General features: G+C 39.4%; 1 protein-coding gene across 2 annotated transcripts in view; it reads left to right on the forward strand.

Moving 5' to 3' along the window:
- Window positions 1–22,940, forward strand: part of CTNNA2 (catenin alpha 2) — a 1,104,237-nt gene that overhangs the window by 1,032,714 nt on the left and 48,583 nt on the right. For both annotated transcript variants that reach the window (XM_070429588.1, XM_070429589.1), the window contains exons 13-15: window positions 219–370; window positions 8,178–8,291; window positions 17,177–17,358. In XM_070429588.1, the coding sequence (XP_070285689.1) occupies window positions 219–370; window positions 8,178–8,291; window positions 17,177–17,358 (448 nt within the window). The remainder of the gene's footprint in view (window positions 1–218; window positions 371–8,177; window positions 8,292–17,176; window positions 17,359–22,940) is intronic.

The raw sequence follows: 22,940 nt of genomic DNA on the forward strand, positions 1-22,940 counted from the left end.
AACCTGGGGCAGGTTTCAAAAGCTTGTTCCGTTGAATACAATCACCATTCATGGAGTAAATAGCACAAAGACCACTAAACTGGGTTTACCCAGACTGGAAAGGTGGACATGCGGCTCCACTGAACCGTTGGAATGCTCAGAGCCAACACCCAAGGGCTAGTACAAAGGATCATGAGAAGGATTGTCTTAATGCCCTGCTTTCCATTTTGTTTACCCAGTGATGCCACGCTTTGCCGAACAAGTGGAGGTTGCGATTGAAGCCCTGAGTGCCAACATCCCTCAACCGTTTGAGGAGAATGAGTTCATCGATGCCTCTCGCCTGGTGTATGACGGCGTTCGGGACATCAGAAAGGCTGTGCTGATGATCAGGGTATGTAAGGCCTCTGTGGCTCAGAGCTTATCAGACCTTCTGGTAGACTCCAGAGAACTCACCATTTTATTTTTAATTACTTAGCCAAATGTCTTGACAAGCTGTTTGGCTCCTCATTTACTCAGACATTGGTAACTTCTCACTTATAAAGAGCTGATGGACCCCAGCAAGCCTCAGTTAGTGATGAGTGTCCTGAAGAGTGATGCCTGCCTGCTTCTGGCCTACATTGTTTCCTGAATTTGGTTTCAACTTAGTTTTGCTCCTGAGATTCTCCATGTTCCTCTTGCTAACATTATTTTCCCATCAGGATCTTGAAGCCATGGGATGGAAAGAAGTGAAGATTACCTAGCTGATAGTGATAATAGTGACAAGAAAGTGATACACAGCTACATTCTCCCTGTCACAAGTAATCAAGACATTGCCAATAAGGCTATATAACCTTTCAGTGAACCTCCCCCTATCACCTACCCTTCTATATTCCCATCCTCCGTCTGCTGTTGTCCGGTCAGTGTGAGCCTTCCAAAGGGTAATTATATATAGACCCATGCAAGGAAACATCCAGGGAGGGACAACAATAGGTTTACAGTTGGTCATATGGAAAATATACAATAATTAAGAAATAAAATGAGAATAAACTGAGTGTCAGGTACTCACACTGTACAACAGATTTTAAAACTCATAAGTATCCTTTGCAATTGAATTTAACCGACAGTGAGTCTTTGTCTATCTCTATTAAAAAAAACATCACTTACCTCATTTCATTTAACTGCTGTATAATACTCCATTGTAAGATGAGCTATTTTTTTCTCCCTACTGCATTAACAGTTTGACATAGTAGTTTTAAAACATTTTTTAGCCACAGAAATTTTTCTTAAAATAAACTTAAATGTGCAAAAACAGAAATGATGAACATGTTGCCCAATAGAAATAAAATGTAAGCCACATTTGTAATTTTCTAGTAGACACATTAAAAAAATGCAAATAGAAACAACTGAAATCAATTTTAATAATATATTTTATTCAGGCTAATGTATCCAAAACTTTGCCATTTCAACATGTGACACTAGCCACACTGGAAGTGCTCAGTAGCTCCAACATATTGGACAAGTAGCCCTTGACTGTATCCTCACTCGCACCTTCTACTATTGTCTCTGGGCTGCTCGATGAAACCACAAGCTCTTTGCTGTGTGCATTTTGAAAATCTTTCTGTTGGGATGACCACTGAGCATCTAAACCAAGATCCCTCAACATTGCAAAACAATAACTAGATAATTCGTTTTCTAGTATGTGATCATTCGGATGTTTCATGAAGTATCTGCAGTGTACTAGTATTGTTCTCTCTGGATAATACATTTACCTAGTCCTTCCAGGATTTCACAGAGGCATTGTCCCCAAATTCTGGTATCTCTGAATCATTAAATCAGCATGTGTCCATCCTCTTCCACTGTAGTATGCAGAGGACAGCATGGTGCTTCCAGGGTGGCCTGAGCAGCACAAAGGGTCTCTCCTCCCTCTTATTGAAATCCATGCTTCTTCTGAAACATCTACCAAACTTTTTCCCTTTGGGGCACAAATAACAACTCTTACCACCTTTTTCTTTCTTTCTTTCTTTCTTTCTTTCTTTCTTTCTTTCTTTCTTTCTTTCTTTCTTTCTGTTTTGCTCTCTAGGTGTTTGCAGTCTGGCTTTATTTTTTTAAATTGATTTTATTGGGGTGACATTGGTTAGTAGCATTATATAATTTCAGGTACACAATTCTATAATACATCATCTGTATATTTAATTGTGTTTAACACCACAAGTTGAGTCTTCTTTCATCACCATTTATCCTTCTTTTCACTCTTTTACTTCTTCCCACTCCCCCTTCGCTCTGGCAACCACCATACTGTTGGCAATGTTCATGGGTCTTTGTTATTTTTCTTTGCTTAATTCTTTCATCCATCTCACTTAGCTTCCACAGTCCTCCCCCCTGACAGCTGTCAGTCTGTTCTCTGTATCTATGAGTCTGTCTCCACTTTGTCAGTTTATTTTGTTTACTAGATTCCACATATGAATTTCACTTAGTCTAATTTCACTTAGCATGACACTCACCAGGTCCATCCATGCTGTCACAAAGAGTAAGATTTGCCTCTTCTTTATGGCTGAGTAATATTCCATTGTGCAAATGTACCACAGCTTTTTTTTTTTTTAAATATATTTTATTGATTTTTTACAGAGAGGAAGGGAGAGGGATAGAGAGTTAGAAACATCGATGGGAGAGAAACATCGATCAGCAACCTCCTGCACACCCCCCCACCGGGGATGTGCCTGCAACCCAGGTACATGCCCTTGGCCGGAATCGAACCTGGGACCTTTCAGTCTGCAGGCCGACGCTCTATCCACTGAGCCAAACTGGTTAGGGTGTACCACAGCTTTTTTATCTGCTCATCTACTGATGGACACTTGGGCTGCTTCCAAATCTTGGCTATTCTAAATTATGCTGCAATGAACATAAGAGTGCATATATCCTTTCAAATTTGTGTTTCAGGTTTCTTTGGATAAATTCCTAGAAGTGGAATCTCTGGTCATAAGGCAGTTCCACCTTACCATCTTTCAAGACCTGGCTCAAGTCTTCCTTCCCCCAATTTTCTCCCTCAAAAATACTGACCCTATCCTTTAACTACCTCTAACTGTTTTGCCTGTGATCGTATATATCATGCTATTTACTTATAGGTTTCTTACGTTCTTAAGACTGTGAAAGTTTGGAAAGCAATGTCTGTCCTTTTCTTTCCCCTCCACTGTGGTGCATTGTCTAGTACAGTGCTTACTACTATGGGTGTAGGTTGTGTTTTGGGGGTCTGGGGGACAGGTACCTAGGCAGATAGGAAGGTGACAGGGAGAAAATATAGGAGAGTGAGAGGAGAAGGGAAGAAAGGCTAGTCAGCCTTTTAAGACTGTAACAAATTAGATCATTTTTTTTCATTACATACTAACATGTAAAATAAAGTAATAGACCATGAGAGTTACGTTTTCAAAGCATTTGGCACTAAATGCCACTATAATCCTCAGGGCATATTCCCTCTTTTGCCATTTTTCTGCTTTGTTAGCCTTCACGCTTCTGTGACAACCATTCATCTGAGAGACAGAGGAAGTTTATAGCCATCATTCATTTATATCATTGATGATCTGTAAAAAAACACAATTTCCGATAAAATGCCATATCTTTGTTGCATGAAGTGTCATTCCGCCATCTCGACATTTCCAGTGATTTGATCAGATGGATTTCACACCACGTAAACTCAGGAAGAGAGAAATGTACAGCATGTACAAATTGTTATTTTTAAATGCCTCCTCCATTTAGCACCCAAATGGCTTCATTTTGCACTTAATTTCTTGGGTTGCTTTTGAGTATAATGATGAAGTCTACTTGGAAAAGATTTCATTGCACTTAGTCAGGAAGAAAGACAGTAAGACAAGTAGGGCTGGTCCCTTCCCAGAAAAACTGGCCATGCCTCCTTCTCTCCCAAAGTGTTGATTATACTTTGAAAAAGAAATGTATGCTCCTCCCCACCAAAAAATGAAACAAAACAACTAAATGCAGAAAGGGTCTTGAAGGGTCAATTCTCCATACTTTGCCTTTTGGCAATCAATACATATTTCATGTTGATAGCGCTCTAGGCCAGCTCCAGACAACAGTCTGAAATAAACAAAATGTGCCCTTCCTGTATACCAACCTCACCATTGGTCACCCTTACAATCATCAATACATACATCAACAAAAATGTATGTTTTTTGAAAAGGTCTACTCTGCTTTTCTTCCATGAGTTTGTTGTGTTTTTTTTTTTAAATTATTAATTTTAAAAAATATATATATATTGACTTCAGAGAAGGAGAGAGGGATAGAAACATCAATGATGAGAGAGAATCATTGGTTGGCTGCCTCCTGCATGCCCCACACTGGGGATCGAGCCTGTAAACAGGGCATATGCCCTGACCAGGAATTGAACCATGACCTCCTGGTTCATAGGTCAATGCTCAACCACTTAGCCACACAAGCTGGGCCATGAGACTGTTTTTTTGTTTTGTTTGCTTCTTGCTGAAGTATGTTCTGCCTGATCTATAAGCTATATAGGCATTTTCTGATGATTTCAGCATGGTCATTTAAGAAGGGAATAAGAAAGTCTGGCACACCAGCATGCATTTGATTATTATTTGCAGCAGTGTATTATGCAATGGTTCTGTGAACACTGGAGTAGAGAATACTGAAACTTGTTCCTCCAAGAAATTCAGGCTCAGGTTCCTGTGAGCCTCTGGTCATATTTTTATCAACTGATCAAATACACAATCTGGTTTTATGTGTGGTTTTGTTTAAAGGCACTTTATTTAATATAGGCTGTTGATTCATTAACATTGAACTCCCAGCAAATGCATGATGTCTTGTGCCTGAAGGAAGCTTATCTAACAAATGCATTTTCTCCATAAGGAGCATCACAACCTTAGGAACACTTGACAGCATTGTAGTACTTTGCTCAGAAGCCATTTTAAGCAAAAAAAAAAAAAAAAAAAAAAAAAAAAAAAAAAAAAAAAAAAAACACTAAGTAGACTGAAGAAAGGACACTTGTTTCCAGCATAAGAGCTGAACAAGAAGACACAACATTGTGTCTGACCTCAGCCAGATATATGCACTTTGGGTGACCACAGTTTTGTGCCATATTGTGGATGTCTGTGAATAACTACAAAAGTACTGACTTGGGAATGCAAAGAAACTTTGAGTGGAAAAACTCACAAGTAAATAATCTACAAATAGTGAGGAGCACATGTTTATGTAAGACAAAAAGAGTTAAATATTTAATATTGGAAATTAAACTAAGTGAGTAGAGTAGAAGGTAGTGATGATATCCTGGTTTCAGGATATCTGTATTAGCGAACAGTAGGTGCTTTCCATAAGAATGACCATGAAAATAATCTATAATGAAATTACATGCTCAACTTTTGTGAATGGAACCCATTAATTTGGTTATGTGTGAAACAACAGGGCCTGGGCCCGGGGTCAGATACAGGACTATGGATTAACTTTATATCTCCCAAACTATGCATGATGTACCCTGGATCATTGCAAGGCAGAAAAGCATTCAGTGACTAGCCAACGACACCTTAGGAGAGGGAGGATTAGGACAAACACATTTAGTTGTTCAGGTCATTTCTTCATTTTTAAACTTTATTTTGGTTCCTGAGCCATAGTCACTTGAATACAAGGCCATCGTACTATAGACACTGTCATATTGTCCTTTTTATCTGTTGAGTGAGATTTTCCATTTTACTTGGCTCTCTCCTTTTCAAAAACTAATGATGAGAAGTGTGTACAGTCTTGTCATCTCATCTGTGAGCAGAATTTACCAACTTGCTGTAATTATTCTACAGGACACTCCAGAAGGGTGAGAATGGCCAGAGGTTATATTCTGTGTCCAAAGTGAAAATACACCTGTCATTTGAATCAGGTTTTGCCCACCCCAATCCTGCTTTAGTTAATAAAGTATAGAAACAAAACTCCTTTCTTCCCTCTTTCTTTAATGTTCTTATGAAAGAACATTGAACATCTTTAGATGATCGAGTAAATATTAAAAAGGCTGATGGTGAGAGAAGGAAAACAAGAGGGTATGCCAAAGCTTGGAAAATTACTAGGCATGATGTGATTTTGGCATGAAGGACCCTATTTTATGCCTGTCAGACCAATCTCAAGGCTTCATCAATAACCATGCCTGATTAATTACCCTGAGGTAGCGAAAGAAAGCAGCAGAATGAAAATGTGCCCTTACTGATGGGGAATGAGCCACTGCATCATTGGTACAGCTTGTGACTGTCCCTTCCCTTTGAAAGACAGCACCCTGAGAGGAGGTGCTGCTGTGTGCCAAGAGGCAGTTTGTGGGTGACATCATCCTTAAGGCTAATGATACTTGAGCTAGGAATGTCGCAAGCACTACCGCATTTGCTCCTCATGCACCATCCTTGCAGCCTTCTGAGTTCATCATCTTAGAATGAACAGAGCATGATAGTTTAGACAACATGCTTCAAAGTGCCGGACTTAGAAGGCTTTACAACAGGTATAACCTCTCACACCTCAGTTTTGTTATCTTTAAAATGAAGAAAATCATGTCTACATTGTAGGACTGTGAAGAAAATCGAGTTAGTATATGTAAAGCACTTAGAGAAAACTGTGATAGGCACACAGAAAGCCTTTAATGCATGTTACCTATTATTATTGTCATTAAAGATGGGAGGGTTTCTTATTTCTGAGTTCATGGATTCATGTGTATCTTTTCTTCAACACTGACTGTACCTATTTGACAGGATTTCATCTAACTCCACTCACATTATTATTCTTTTTTAATATATACTTTTATTGATTTCAGAGAGGAAGGGCGAGAGAGAGATAAAGAGAAAGAGAGAGAGAGAAACATCAATGATGAGAGAGAATCATTGTTTGGCTGCCTCTTGCACACCCCACACAGGGGATTGAGCCCGCAACCCAGGTGTGTGCCCTTGACCTGAATTGAACCCGGGACCCTACAGTCTGTAGGCTGGCACTCTATCCACTGAGCCAAACCAGCTAGGGCTAATTCCACTCACTTTAAAGCCATTTCATACCTTCAGTTGTTGCTTGATTTGTAATGTGGATGGTGGTGGGGTTGTGATTACAACAATGAAACAACTTGGAGCCAAACACATTTGGGTGTTTGGGTCTAAATGCTAGTTGTGTAATTGGCTAGTTCAGAGGCACTTGGGCACATTGCTTAACTTCTCAGAATCTTAGTTTTCTCACCTCTAAGTGGACATGAGAACTCTCTATCACTGGAAACATTGCAGCCACATCAAAGCAAGTACATACACACATAATAAACTTTGTTGGGATTCGGTATTACAATTAGATGGCTCAACAGCCAGGGGGCACAGAATGCCTAGATCTTGCAATAGCACAGACACCGTGGTTCTGCTTAAGTCTCCAAAATTATGTTATTGTGCTGTACTTAGCTAAATGGATGCGATGTATGAAAAAGTTAGTCCTTAGTGGGTATGTAGTACTTGGTGGCTTCACTATAAAACAAATATTTGAATGAATTTGTTTCAAAATCCCAAGTAATAATGATGGCACTCCTTTTTACAATGCTTATGTACCAGACACTCTACGCAGAGTACATTCCTTGATCTGCACAACAATCATACAGGTAGCTACTGTTATCAATACCTATCCATAGACTTGGAGACCAAAGCTAAGGAGGATTTTCCCATGGTCATGTAGGGGTTCATATTCAGGCATTTTTGACTCCAGAGTCTATAGTGGTAACTTGTATACTAAATGGCTTAGTGACCACATCAGGTATTTCATCAGGTCCAGCATTGGTCTGGAAGTGACCAAACCTTTTGGGGCTTATTAAGACTATAAGAGAGCTGGAATAGAGCAAAATGGGCATTACAGAAACAGCATAGGTGTAACTATTGTTATTGATGATGATTTTCTCTCAGAATATATTTGTATGGGTGGAAATACACAAATATATTTTTCTTAAAAAGCATGTCATATAAAGAATTTTAGACTTGCTACACCTACAGAAGGAAGTAATGAACAAAATGTATTTTTTTAAAAGAGATAAACTAGGGCAGCTTGATTTTTCTGATGCTATTCTAGCCATTACCTGCCCACATAACCCCCTACATATAATCCCCTACAAATTCTCTTTGGGGGCTACTTGGCTTTTGCAGTGATGAAGTGGATGGATGGGGGTGAAGGTTCAATGAAAAATATAATGAGTTTTCTCTTTCCTCTATCTTTAGACTCCAGAAGAACTAGAGGACGATTCTGACTTTGAGCAGGAGGACTATGACGTGCGCAGTAGGACAAGTGTTCAGACCGAGGACGACCAGCTCATCGCAGGGCAGAGTGCGCGGGTGAGTGGACACCCAGGACACTGGTTGGTTGCACAGGGGCTGCGTTCACCACCTTAATTTGAGGGAATTTCTGATTTCCAGGGACTTGGAGCCCCGGATTCGTGGCTCCAAAATGTGTGCTCCCATCTGGGGTTGTTTGTTAGTGACTCACATTGTACACAGTGGACATCACCACCACAGCTTCTGATTTCTTTTAACTCGATTTTCTCTCCATCACTTGAAAAATAGCAGCCATAAGAGATCAACCACTTATGTGTATAGTGGGCATTGTTGGGGATAGAGGTTATGCTTAGATTAGATGGTCCCACAGCCAGGGACACAGGATGTCCAGATCTTGCTTTGGCATAGACACCATGGCTTTGCTTGAAGTCTCCAAGCTTGTTAACTACACAAGAGGGGATGACAAATGGAGAATTAGAGTACTGTTTGTTACTGGATGGGCTATCATTGCTCTATACTCTGGCCTAGGGTCTCTAATAAATAAGACCACATCTTTTGAAATTGATTCAAGACTATCTGGATAGAGAGAGATCCCTCCCGCTTTCTCTCCCTTCCCCACCTCTGGCCAGGGCAATGGCCCTAGATTTGTCTGCATGTGATAGAAAAAAAGAAATTATTGAGACACACTAGAAATATGCCAGTTTAAGGCATGAAGCAGGAAGCAAAGAAAGATGATGGCTCTGGCTGACATTTGGACACTCCTGAGCACTTTGTAACACTGTCCACCAACACAAGTATTCCAAAGACGATCCTGGAATCTGACCAATCTGACTAGTTGTATCTCCTTGGGGGTAGATGAAGTAGTCAAGGCCAGTGGCAGGAGATGAAACACCTGGGGATTGCAAAGGAGGGTGAGATTCTCCTCCCTTTAAAGCCTCAATTTCTATAGTGTAAAAACAATCTATATATATAAAACCCTAATATGGAAATAGACCAAAGGGTGGAACAACTGAACAACTGGTCGCTATGACGTGCACTGACCCCCAGGGGGCTCGTGCAGAACATGGCAACCGTCGGCAGCAAGCGACAGAGCACGGAATATGGTGGGTGTTGTCCGCGGCAGGATGGTGGAGCAGGGGAGTGGGGGTGCCAGACCAAGGCAGGGCGCTGGTCGCTGTCATCAGCCTAAGCCTCTGGTGGTTACTGAAAATTCTGTGCTCCCCCATGCCGAGGTCCCGCCCAGTGCTCGCACCTGCTGCTGGTGCCAGCCCCGCTCACACCTGCTGCTGCTGCTGGAGCCGCCACTTGCACCCACCATCAGCAGGTGTTCTCGGCAGCTGCTGGCGCCGTTTGCCCCTCAGGGCTTCTCCACCTTCCCCTGCTCCTGAGGGGCAATTGGGGCCAGCAGCTGTCTCTCACACCCACTGCCAGAGACGGCCCTGCTCGAACCCGCTGTCGGCACCAGAGCCACTGATCGCACCCACTGCCAGCGCCCGGCACCGGTCCCGATAGCTCGGCACCATCAGCTGGTGCCAGTGGTGGCTGCCAGCCCCAATTGCCCCTGAGGGCTTCTCCACCTCCCCCTGTTCCAGAGTGGCGATCGGGGCAGCATCTGCCACTTGCACCCACTGATGGCACCAGCCCTGCTTGCACCCACTGCTGGCGCTGGCCCTAATCTCTCTGCCGTCAGCGGGTGTGAGTGGGGTGGCGGCACTGTCAGAGCATGGGAGTGGTGGTGGAAGTGGGGCTGCTGGCAGACAGGGGACCAGGGGCCACAGCAGGAGGGGCCAGCTGAGACCTGCCCCTTTGCCCACCACAGCTTCGTGGCCCACAGTTCCTTTCAAGGTGCAGGAATTTGTGCACTGGGCCTCTAGTCAAGTTACAATATAGCTGTGAATTAGATATTCTGGTATTTTATATCAGATTTAACTTAAGAAAATATCATCAATAGGAAGCATGAGGTTGAGGAAGAGGTGATGATTTAGGATAGGGATTAGGAAACCCTAAAAGCTGACACTGGCTTAGGAATTGAGAAGAAAAGTAATAAATAACTAGAGGTTAAAATAAAGAGGAGTCAAAGAATATTAGGCCTTATGATGAGTCATCATGTCTTCGTACATAAAACACAGGTTATCTTTTGCACTGTATGTCCTGATAGGCTCATCCAACTATTAAGTAATCCAGAAGATATAGATGGACATTGATAGGGGAAATGTGAGGGTAAAATCCAGAACATTAACGATGCATTGCTTTGATTTCAGACAGACTTGGTTTTGAATTATGAAGGTTAGAGAGAGGACCATGCTTTGTTACATGTTGCTTAATTTCTCTGAGCTTCAATCCTATCCTCTGTACAATGCGAATAATAAACTTACTTGTTAGAATTCTTTGAGGGTTTTAATTACTTAATGTTTGTAAAATAATGAGGAAAATACCTGACATGCTTTATTAAGTGCTCAATAAAGGATGACTCTGAAAAATGTTACCCTTTGGAAGAGAGACCTTTTCCGATCACAGGCTGGTGACAGTAGAAAAGCACACAAAACAATAGGAAGCCCCCTACTTTGAAAATGTCTTGTGGACTCTATTTAATCCCGCCGCAAATGTTGAAACTTGGGAAGATCATTAGCTGAGAGTCTTTTGAGCCTAGTTGGCCTAACACTAAACTAATTCATCAACCAAGTCATCCATCTTCAAAATTAAGTAAAACCAGCATTTTTACATCAATGACAGAGGGTACGTTTGAGTAATTCATCCAAACTTTAATCAATTCAAAGTCAATTTGATTGATTGCAACTCAGAATTGATACAGCCTGGTAACCACTGACTTGTTTTCTCAAAGACCAAGGCACATTGTACAACTCTTCTAATCGCCATCTGTCAAAATAGCATGATCACTCCCACTTTTTTACAAGGAAGAACAAAGTCCCATTGCACTTTCATTTCATGCATCTTACTTACATTAGACATCAAGCCAGTTATGGGTAGAAATAAAAGTCAGATGGCACCTAATTGCATCATCAGTTATTTCTTCACCCAACGGATGAAAAGATCACAGACTTTTTTGAACTATTTTTCATCATGAATTCTGAACATGGTGCAGGATAGTAAGAACAAAGTATTGCTCTAATCCAGCACTTGCTGATTTGTCTTTGAGATCCGTCTTGTGCTGTGTGATTAACTTGCAGCAGACAGCATTAGTTATTGAGTCAGCCTACGTTAGCCTGTAATTAGATGATGACAAATCAGAGACATAGAATTAAGGCTGTAAGTTGCAAATAAGAGGGCGCATTCAATTGCTGAGATGACAGATGGTTGAACTTTTGACCAAAGAAGTGTGTTAACTTGGTCAAAATTGTGAAGGAGGCAGAAGTTGTTTTTGACAGAGGCAGTTGCTCTTTTTAGCAGCCATTCCTCCCCTGGTAATGGCCTTACTTTGTGTTCTCACTCAGACATTCTTCTCTGAAATGTTAAATTAATATAAAAGGAGGTCAAGGTGGAAAAAAAGCTTTTAGTACCCACTCCAACATTGCTCTCAAATTCTGAAGTTAGAGAGTTTATTTCCTTTATATGTCTGATGCTTCTCTACGCCATATTATGAAAGGGAGTGAGAAAGGGAGAGTGCAAGAATGAGAATGATCATACCCTGCCCTAATCAAATATAGATGTGATCAGACCCTGACATGACATCTTATAAACTCCTTTTTCACAGGTTGTTATAACTAAAATTGGTCAGCAACAACTCTTGGGCACATTGCCTTGGTGATAGAATATATTATTTGGAGTCATGCAGCCCTGATTTTAAATTTGGTCTTGACCATTCTCTGTGACTTGGGGGCTAATTGCTTAACTTCTTCATGCCATATCCCTTACTTCTATATAAAGCATCTTACCTTGTAATGTCATTAGTAGAACTTTGTGATAAAATGTGTGACAAGACTTGTCATAGAATGGGAAGTTGATGAAGGTGATGGTGATGATGCTTGTAAAATGAGTCATTCTTTAGAAGGTTAGCCAAATAGCTTACCCTGAAAGCTGGATAATTCAGGGAGTCACGAACATATTTATTTGAGTTAATAGGACAATTGCTTCGATATTTCAAATCACTTCATCGCAGAGGACCCACTCCTTAACTACTTATAGGTATTATCCTGCTTTCTGTCCAAGTGAGTAGAAATGGCTGCCTGGAGTTTCAGCCCTTCTACTCATTATTTAAAAACATTCATCCACTTGAAGACTCTTTCTGTGCATTTAAGAAACTAACACTTGTCAGTTTGGAGGCCCATAGACTTCAAAAGTCATGTTCCCCTTTGAGATGGGAAATTGAAGTACCTGAGATCTTTAGATTTAGCTTGAAGAAAAGATTCGGGGCTGAGTGGTTATTGGCTTAGATAAGTGATTTGTACTTTTATTTAAAAAGTAGAGTTTATGACAGAAATCACACACAAAAATGGTTGGCTGTTCAGAAGAAAAGCTGGGACCCTGGGATGGGGGGGTTGGGAACTTTGTGGACTCAAGTTTCCGATGCCACAGATTTGGGCCCTTAGGTCAAGCAGCCCAACACTCTGGAGACCTATGCTTGGCTACTGAGATCAGAAGCAGAAACACCCAGCCCGCCCCAGGTGATCACATCACACAAGCAGAAAAGCGGATTCGCTCCCTTTCCTCTCCGCCTTGCAAATACTTTTTCTCGTATTCCCTTAGTTTGAGGGAAAGAATAATTGCATTTTTTAAAAATTTTGATTCAATTTGATTTCAGTGTAACCAGCATATAATTTTTTTTTTTTTTTTGCCAGAACGGCCTTAATGTGTTAACATTTCAAACTGCTGAGTTACACTGATAAGACCTAATTAAAACTGATATATTGAATTTTAATTTGATTAACTTGCAAATTTTGTAGTTTGTGATCTACTGTTTATAGATAACCTTTTTGTAAATTCCAGTTTCAGAAAAGGTCAATTACGAATTTTTAAAACCAAGAGCATTTTAAAAATATTTAGGAAAAAGACTTCGGCCCATCAATGGCTACATATGCAGAAGCTTATATAACGATACTTGTACCCAAGTCACACAACATTTAGTGTATTATGCGGGTTGAACACCCCTAGAGTCAAAATAACATTTCCTTTACAAATCTGCTCTGAAGAGGCCAGTTTTTTTCAGGATTGTGCCCATAGAAAATGTTTGTGTGTTCTGGTAACTTCTCTTGAACTATGTTGATGGAATAAGTGGGGAAATGTTTAGGCAGTCAATCAAAAGATATGTATTGAGCTTCTATTCTGTACAGAATGTTGAGACCTCTACCCTAAGGAAGCTTGGAGAGAAGTCAAAAGTAGGGCGTTAATAAGAATTAGAGAGAAGAGCAAGGCAGTTAACATTCAAATGCTACATTGCACAGTTGAAACTCAAGTTAAATGGTTCACAGAATTAGTATACATCCTTCAATATACAAAATAACCCTTTGGGGATAACAAAAGACCCGTTGCTTTGAATCTGGGACTAAATGTGGAGTCTGGAGGTCTGTGGGGTAGGCTGGCAGATTCTTTTACAGAGAAATACATGATGGATGCTTACATGATGCTGGTTGGACTTGGGAAGTCTAAGTGAAACACGATTATCAACTTTTTGTGTGGAGGGAAAGTTAACCTAGGACAGCTTTACATCATCCAAACCTATCTGAATGCACTGGAATAGCTGTCTTGTCATAAGTACAACATTGCATACGTGAATTTATGACAAACTCTTATGTATGTAAAACACACACATTCACACCTATGCACATACATTATGTACACACTCAAACAAGTATTATTTATATAAAGTCACATGCATACATGGACTTGAGTAAACATGGTTGTCTATTAGTGAGATGTAGCATCCAGGCAACTGCTAGTCCAATGACACCTTTATGCAAATCAGACAAAGACACCCTTTACTCTGGGCAGATGAACCCTCCCTCATCTGTAAGATACTCAGCCTGGTGGACAGTACTATTATTTCAGTGGCATTTATCCTATTGACTGAGACTGCTGTGCAGTGTCTAACCTGTATGACCATGCATGGTGATTCAGTTGTATACAGTGGTTAAGCATGGTGTTAGCTGGTTTGGGTTTGAATCCTATTCCTACAGCTTATTGGTTGTATAATACTTGGAATTTAATTTCTCTAGGCCTTGGCGTCATCATTAATAAAATAGGGGTAATAATAGTATTAATTTTATAGAATGATGAAGTAGATTAATGCTACCAGATCACTGTACCGATTTTTAGGTAATTTCCACACAAAGGTGGAATATTGGCACTAGATGAAAGGTAGATGAGAGGTAGACCTATTTTCTACAATGTCTCCAAGTTCTATCTTATTCTAACCATTTGTTTTCATGTAACTAACATTTTTCTATATCATGTTGGTTTTTTTTCTTTAATGCTGAGGAGCCCAGGTATAGGGGACAGTTAGGTTCAGGGCCTCAGGTCTGGTAGAGTTAAGTTGTGTTTGTTTTTTTTCACATCACTAAGTTTCTCAGCGTAACACTCAGTATATATGTCTGGGTTTCATGTCAGTCCTGTAACTATAGACAGTGATATAGACCTTCCTTGATGGCAATTAAATAATAAGTTATAGGGGTAGCTGGAAAGGAAAACTAATATAGAAATGATGATGAAATAAAGTTAACAATAATCCCACACATGCTTAATTTCATTTTTGTCAGAAAAAAATCAACACATTTATTTCATTTGCTGTCCACCATGCCATTTTGAGGCAATTGTTTACTATTCTTATATCTGAAGATATTAAAGATATAAGCCAGTAGCACTGAGGTGCTAACTCACGTCAGTGCAGAGTCTGGTTGAGACCAGTTTTTCTGAGCTTACATCCACTGATATGTCTAATAATTAGACATCAGTTACCTCTCCTTCAAACAATTCACTCATGGTGGGAGGAGCTTTACAATTTAGGAAGCAGCTGTTCCTGTTTTACTTGTCCTTTGCAAAAGTTGTAGGTCCCTCAAATCATGCTTTCTTGTTCTCTCTTTTGGAGAACACGTGTATCTCAGGATGAAGCATCCTAGGCAGATATTATTCATATGCCCCTTCAGTGAGGGAGGTTGTGCATGGTTCTGTGAGGATGCAATGAGGTAATGTCAGTTCCCTGAGGGCCTGCTACATAAATATTGCTTAACAAATACAGTTTATTCTCTTCATTTGTGGTACTTATGTTCCGTAGTTATGATGAACACTTAATTAGTGATACGTAATTATTGTTGCTAGGGAAAATACAAGGTTAGGTTCCTAAGAGCTGTTAGTCTCAACACTTTCTTCAGTCAATCATATATAATCTTGTGTAATGAGTGTTTCCATTTGGCTATCTTATTTTTTCATTTTGATTCACTTACATTGAACTGACATGGCCAAGAGCACTATAACTCATGAAGCTCATCTAATACATGTGTTTTCTCAATAAGGCACATCATAAACTTTTTTTATAAAAAAATAAATTATTTTAAAGAGAGGAAGGGAGAGAGAGAGAAGACCATCCATCAGTTGCCTTCCACACGCACCCAAATCAGAGATAGAACCTGAAACAGGGTACGTACCCTGACCAGGAATTGAACCTGTCACCCTTTGGTGTATGGGACACCACTCCAACCAACAGCAACACCAGCCAGGTCACATTACAATCTTCTTGTGCTTAGAGACACTAGGCAGCACTCCACACTATGCTTGGGGGCCATCTTATAAAGAAAAATCACCAACAAAAAAGTACAAAGATGTGGTAAATGTGGCACCAAATATACCTCAAGAGGGACACTTATCTTTAATAATAAAAGCATAATATGCTAATTAGACCAGAAGTCCTTCCAGACGTCCTTCCATCCTTGAAGCCGGGGCTGCAAGGGAAGCTCAGGTCCCAGTTGCCTGCCAGTGGCCTGAGGGAGGGAAGCCCAGGTCCCAGCTGCCAGAGGGAAGCTGATGCTGGCAGCTGGGGGAAGGAAGGCCTACCCTTGCAGGAATTTTGTGCATCGGGCTTCTAGTTTATAGTATAAATGCTGAAAATAGAAGATAGAGAATCCCTTGTTCAACCTTATTTAGGAACATGTAGGTCGGGTGCCTCATTTTTATTTGCATCTCTGGGCATGTCCATGAACGACTGTGAAAGCACAAGTATTGATTTGGGGTTGTAAATAAATTTTAGGGGAGTGGGTAAATTTGCAAGTAAAGAATCTATGAAAAATTAGAATTGACTGTAGTTACTCCTTTTCTACATTCCCTTACCAAGCAACTATTGAAAAATCAACCCTTGCTTCCTAATTACATATTTTCACCCATCCCAATGCCTCTGTCTACACACTCATAGGCTCTACAAGGAGCCTTGGTTATACCAGGATTTCCATAGAGGACCGGGAATAGGTGTGCCATCCACGAAATGGCCCAGGGAGGGGATTTTTGCTCGGCATCTAACCACAGATTCCTTTATTAACACTCATAAACCGTCTCCCCACCCCACCCCACTTGGATGCTTGGATTGTGTTTAAAATTACTTAGCGACAGAAGGCCTATTTTCTTTTTTCGCTTCTCAGAACAGATTTCAGTGTTGAAAGAGGTGTGTTCTTTTATCTGGTAAAAGTTTCCCGAGACCAAATATAAAAATTGTCCAGAATAGATTCTTTTGAACAAACGTATGTCATCAAAGCGGCAGAGAAGTCCTGTTCCTGTGACTGGGCATGTGCCTTTGGATCTCCGTAGTTTTCGCATGTGGGAGTGGGGACGGGGAGTGTGGGGACCTCATCAGATGTCTGTGCTTTTGCCTTCCCTGGGATGGAGGAAACCTACTTTCCAGAATGGAGGGACAGCCCATAGGCTTTGCCATTAACTGGAGGCAGAGACAACCTACAGTCTGTACTTCCTTTGTCACCATTAGTCACATTCTTCTGTAACCCACACAGGCCATCATGGCGCAACTGCCGCAGGAGGAGAAGGCAAAAATAGCCGAGCAGGTGGAGATATTCCACCAAGAGAAAAGCAAGCTGGATGCCGAAGTGGCCAAATGGGATGACAGCGGCAATGACATCATTGTGCTGGCCAAGCAGATGTGCATGATCATGATGGAAATGACAGACTTCACAAGGTGAGGCCCAGGGACAGCGAGTTGAAGGTTTTTCTCATTAAACCCATAAGCGTAACTGTATATTAGCTCGTGAAAGCTTTGCTGGAAAATTAAAACATGACATAAAAGCTGGGTATGGATATTAGAAAATGTACATGTGTAAGTCAAAATGATCTGAACCTGATTCTTAGCAGATAGGTCTTTTTGGTCAAGGATAACAGATTCATTTTTGTAATTATTGTTTTAATTATATGTTCTAAGTCATTATAGCACACCCCTGGGGGTTGGCTGACTCATCTTTTCGGTCTGTGCTATTTTGCAATGTATTTAAATATTCTGGAGATAAAGTAACTGATTCGTTAATATCCCCTTGAGAAAAATATATTTAGACATATGTGTGGGTGTACATGTATACATGTAATATGTTTTAATGCTAGCCTATGATCTAGCATTAACTTCAGCTCATTTTTATCCTTATATTCAAAGAATCAGGCTCACCAACCTGACTGCATAATTTTGACAGGTTAATTAAAAAGCGTGTATGTTTTATTCTCTTTTGCTCTGAGCAATGCTTTTAAAATATCAAGAGACCAGGTAGAATTCTGTCAGCAGACTTTTCTTCATCCGGGTCACTGCTGTTTCTGCCATTGCATTATTACTCTCTTTAGAGGGAGGTGACATTTCTGTCCTTCTACCACACAAAGTCAAAAATAAGGCAAAGCAAAGATCAGTGAAAAGTTCCCTGAATTTTGAGTCCAAATACCAGGTGATTTTGGACCATACTCTTATTGTCTTTATGTATTTTCAAAATGGGAAAATGATACTTTTCTTATAAACTTAACAGAAAGGTTTAAAATCTAAAGAGGTAATGCATTTGTAAGTTATTCTGCCATAGAAGTGAACCTAATACTATAATTTAGATTTTTTTTTTCTGGAGACACACACAGCCATGTGAGCAAAGATGTGTTAATGATTCCACATGATATTTGTTATTAAAACTATGTAAGATATATGGCAGTGTCAAAACATCACCTTGTGGGTAACAATTTTTTAATGATTTCTGAATGCTTCTAATAAGAAAAGACTGCAATTGATAATAAAATATGGAATATCTCTACCTCATCCCCCCTACCCTTTGCCTCTGGCCAATATGTACTAATGACATTACTTGGTCCTTTCTCCAAATGTTTTAAAATTGTTTTTGACTTCAGTGGAATGATTTTACTGTTATGAGGGTGACCTTTGAGGCTTTTAAATGTCATTGTATTCATTAGAAGGTCAAATTTTTAAATTTAGTCTCTGTCAGCTTCACAAATTTATTACCCGGAGACATAGAAATAACAGTGGGAAAAAGCAGTGTGAGCTATTATTTAAGCGTTAATTTTCTACAAATCATACTATCATGGCAGCCTCAGACATTGCTTTTAAGGTCTATGATGACTTAATTTGCTTGCTTTCAACATTGTCTTAGTACTTTATCTGATGGGTATTATGCAATCCATCAATAACATCACTTGAACAAATATTCTCATTAGTTTAAGCTGAATAATGAATCTAGTCTTGTTGCCAGTCATAATGCTCTGCATTATATGTAACTGTGGTCAAGGAAGAGAGATCTTTGAGGAGGTCTTGTGAGATGTTAAATAAGACAGACCTTCTATTAGTCAAAGTATAGTTTTGAAAGTGAAAAGAAGGCCACTTCAATTTCCTGGGGATTTCATGTAATCACTTTATGCTGATTTGACTAATGAAATGTCTAGAATGCTACTAGTTCTCATTTTTCCCTGGCCTGATGAGCAGTTTTGTGCCCATTTGTGAGGGCACAGGGAGGAGGATAGTCATTAATGATCAGGGAAAAGACGGTGTGAATTGGAAATGGTACAGTTGAAGCTGAGGTTTGGCCCATGCCTCCATCTGTGGAGCCTCTTCCTTAATAAAGAGATAGCTGACTTGAGGCTTTTTATGTGGCCTCTCACCTAAGTTCACTGCATTTGATCATATGCATTATCATTATTGCCCTTGCATTTTCCACTTTAAGGAGAAATAATTTCAGCTCTATACCTCTAATAACGCCTATGTACTCTTATGTCTTATTTAAAGGAGTTAAAATTTGACTACTCTGCTGAAGTCATATGTTTAAAGGGCATTTGGATGCAAAAAAATTACCCATGCATTTAGTATCTTGTTATTATATTCTTATCAGTAGCTGATTTATTAATTTGATTCAGTAATCCCAATGATATCCACTCCATTATTATTAAAATTGGAGAGGTTCTGCCTCGTTATTTGTGTAATAACTTCTTCATGGAGGATGAAACTGATTATGCCTCATGTCTTTTTGCTGTTCAGTTCTTGACTTCTAGCTCATGGGCAATGGCAGAAGCACTGTAATGCATGGGTGAATCCATACTGATGTCATTTTTGGAAAGAAATAGCATGTGCTAGTCTTGTGTTCCAATAATAAGAGGTGTGGAGATGACAGCTCAGGAGAGAAACCCAAGTTTAATTGTATAGCAAGGGGCAAAGCTGTCTTTTGAGATAAACCATCAACTCTGATCTTGAAAAAGAATAGAGTTCAGGCTAAGAAAATAATTTTTAGGGTATATCCAACTGTAAAATCCCAAGTAGAAGACTAAAAATCATGTAATCACCCCACTCTTCTCAAACTACATTCCTGCCCTAGCTCAGACGCTCAGTACCCCAGCCTAGGTATCACTTGACTGATCTTTCAGTTACAATTCTTTACTCCCATTAATTCATACCGCCCCACACCTGGCCATTAATTCACAACCATTCAGCTCCCTTTGCAACGAAACTTTCATCACCTCCTCTTTTCACAGAATAAAATAAAAATCTGGAATTTTCTATCAGTCTACATTTATTGATCCTTAGACTTCATTATCAATTTTGTACATATTTGTACTTCAACTTAAGGACATAATATCAATGTTACTTCCTTAAATAGTTCAACTCATGGCCCTGTAGTCACACTCGACTCCTCATTAATCCTCAGATTCATTCTACTTTTCTACTGTGTTGTCTTCATATTGCTTGAGCTGATTGATGGAAGTGATATTTCCAAGCATGTTTTATGGCACCCTGGATCTGAAAAGAGGTTTCTATGATTCAATGAATTTGCAAATATACTCCTTACATACTATATCTTCACTATTGGAAAGTCACATTATATATTGACAGGTTAGAGGTTTTGAGAAAGCCATAGCAAATAAATCTCCTTGTTTGGATTAACTCCACATTTAGGAATTCTCAGTATTGAATGCATGAATTCATAATGTACTTACATTGATTTTTCACATTAATACCTATTACCTTTTCATGAAATAAATATGAATTGAATTGTTGGTCAGTGGTAGATAGCAATGATATAGTAATAGTTTTCCACGACTCTCTCTCTCTTTTTTTTCTTCTTCTTTTTTTTGGATTTACTACTTCCTGGGAAAGCTTCCAAATATTGACCCTTGTATAAGTATTACCTATTACCAAAAGACAAAATGTTACACAAATCTATATAGTAGACCCAGTTCTATGGCTTGATGTTCTTTCTAAGAAAACAGAAATATGTTCCAGATGGAATAATGTGATGGATTCTGTCTTTAAGGTTACAAGATTGCTCAAAGCACCTTTTAAAACACCCCAAATAGAGAATTTGGCCTAATTTATATGAGTAAGTCAAAACCATACAAGACACAAAGTTAGGGAAATGCAAAGGGTGTAAGCCATTATTTTGAGATGAAACTACAGCCAATGGGGACATTTCCTTTATCAACATTGTTTTCCATAGATAGGAAAACTCAAATTTCTGATCTTGTCTCTTCTGGGCCTAATATGTGTAGCTAGCTAGCTAAATAAATAGATATATTTTTTTCTGTTGGCCTTCTGTTTCTTGTTTCTATGACCACTTCACATTATTCAGATGATTTGGGCTCACTTAGACCTATGCTTTTCAATAGAGTAGCCACTAGCCCAGTGATGGTGAACCTATGACACCCGTGTCAGAGGTGACACGCGAACTCATTTTTTTGGTTGATTTTTCTTTGTTAAATGGCATCTAAATATATAAAATAAGTATCAAAAATATAAGTCTTTGTTTTACTATGGTTGCAAATATAAAAAAATTTCTATATGTGACACGGCCCCAGAGTTAAGTTACGGTTTTTCAAAATGCTGACACGTCGAGCTCAAAAGGTTCGCCATCACTGCACTAGCCACATGTGCATGTGGCTATTTAATTGTTTATTATGTTTAAAATATATATACAATAAAATTTACTATTTAAACCATTTTAAGGGTATAGTTCTGTGGCATTAAGTACCTTCACATTACTGTGCAACCATCAGCACCATCCATCTTTAGAAAAATTTTATCTTCCCCAACCGAAACTCTGTATTGAATCATTAACTCCCTGTTCTTCTCTCCACTCAGCCCCTGGGAACCTCATTCTCCTCTCCATCTCTGTGAAATTGACTGCTCTAAGTATCTCATACAAGTGGAAACATAGAATATTTGTCTTTATGTGACTGGCTTATTTCACTTACCATAATGTTCTCAAGGTTCATCCATGTTTTAAATTGCATCAGATTTTCATTCCTTTTTAAGGCTAAATAATATTTCATTGTTGGTACAATACCGTATTTTGTTTATCCATCCATTGTTGGGCATTTGGATTGATTCTACTTTTAGGCTATTGTGAATAATGCTGTGATGAACATGGGTGTATGAACAATTCTCTGAGATTATACTTTCAATACTTTGAAATATATACCCAGAAGTTGAATTGCTGGATCACATGGTAATTGTATCTTTAATTTTTTGAAGAACCACTGTACTGTTTTACATAATAGCTGCACCATTTTACCTTCCCATCAATAGTGCACAAAAATTCCAAATTCATCACATCCTCGCCAACCCTTTTTATTTATTTATATTTAATTTTTGTTTTTATACTAGCATCTTAATGTGTGTGAGATTGTATCTCATTGTGGCATTTAAAAAACTAATTACATTATTTAGAGTATTATAGATTTCCCCCATCACCCTCCCCCTTTGCTCCCCTCTACTCAGCCCCTGCCCCACCTTAGGGCTTCACCACATTTTTGTCTGTGTCCATGGGTTATGCATATATGCATACATGTTCTTTGGTAAATCTCTTCTCATCACCTCCATTCCCTCCCCTCTGCTATCTGTCAGTCTGTTCCATGTGTCCACGCCTTTGGGCCTGTTTTGTTCATCAGTTTATTTTGTTCATTAGATTCCACATATAAGTGAGATCAAGTGATTTGCATGTCCCTAATGATTAGTGATGCTGAACATCTTTTCATATGTTGATTAGCCATTGTGTATCTTCTTCAGAAAAATGTCTATTCAAGTCCTTGGCTTATTTTTTAATGAGGTTGATTACGTTTTACTGTTGAATTTCAGGAGCTTCTCTGTATTCTGGACATTAACCCCTTGTCAGGTATATGATTTGCAAATCTTTTCTACAATTCTGTGAGTTACCTTTTTACTCTGTTGATTGTGTTTTGTGATGCATAGTGTTTTCACAAATTGGATAGATTTATCTGTTTTCCTTTTGTTGCCTGTGT

The sequence above is a fragment of the Myotis yumanensis genome, unplaced genomic scaffold (assembly GCF_028538775.1).
Source record: "Myotis yumanensis isolate MYYU_CA2020_CCGP unplaced genomic scaffold, mMyoYum1.0.hap1 SCAF_11, whole genome shotgun sequence".
Classification (NCBI taxonomy): domain Eukaryota; kingdom Metazoa; phylum Chordata; class Mammalia; order Chiroptera; family Vespertilionidae; genus Myotis; species Myotis yumanensis.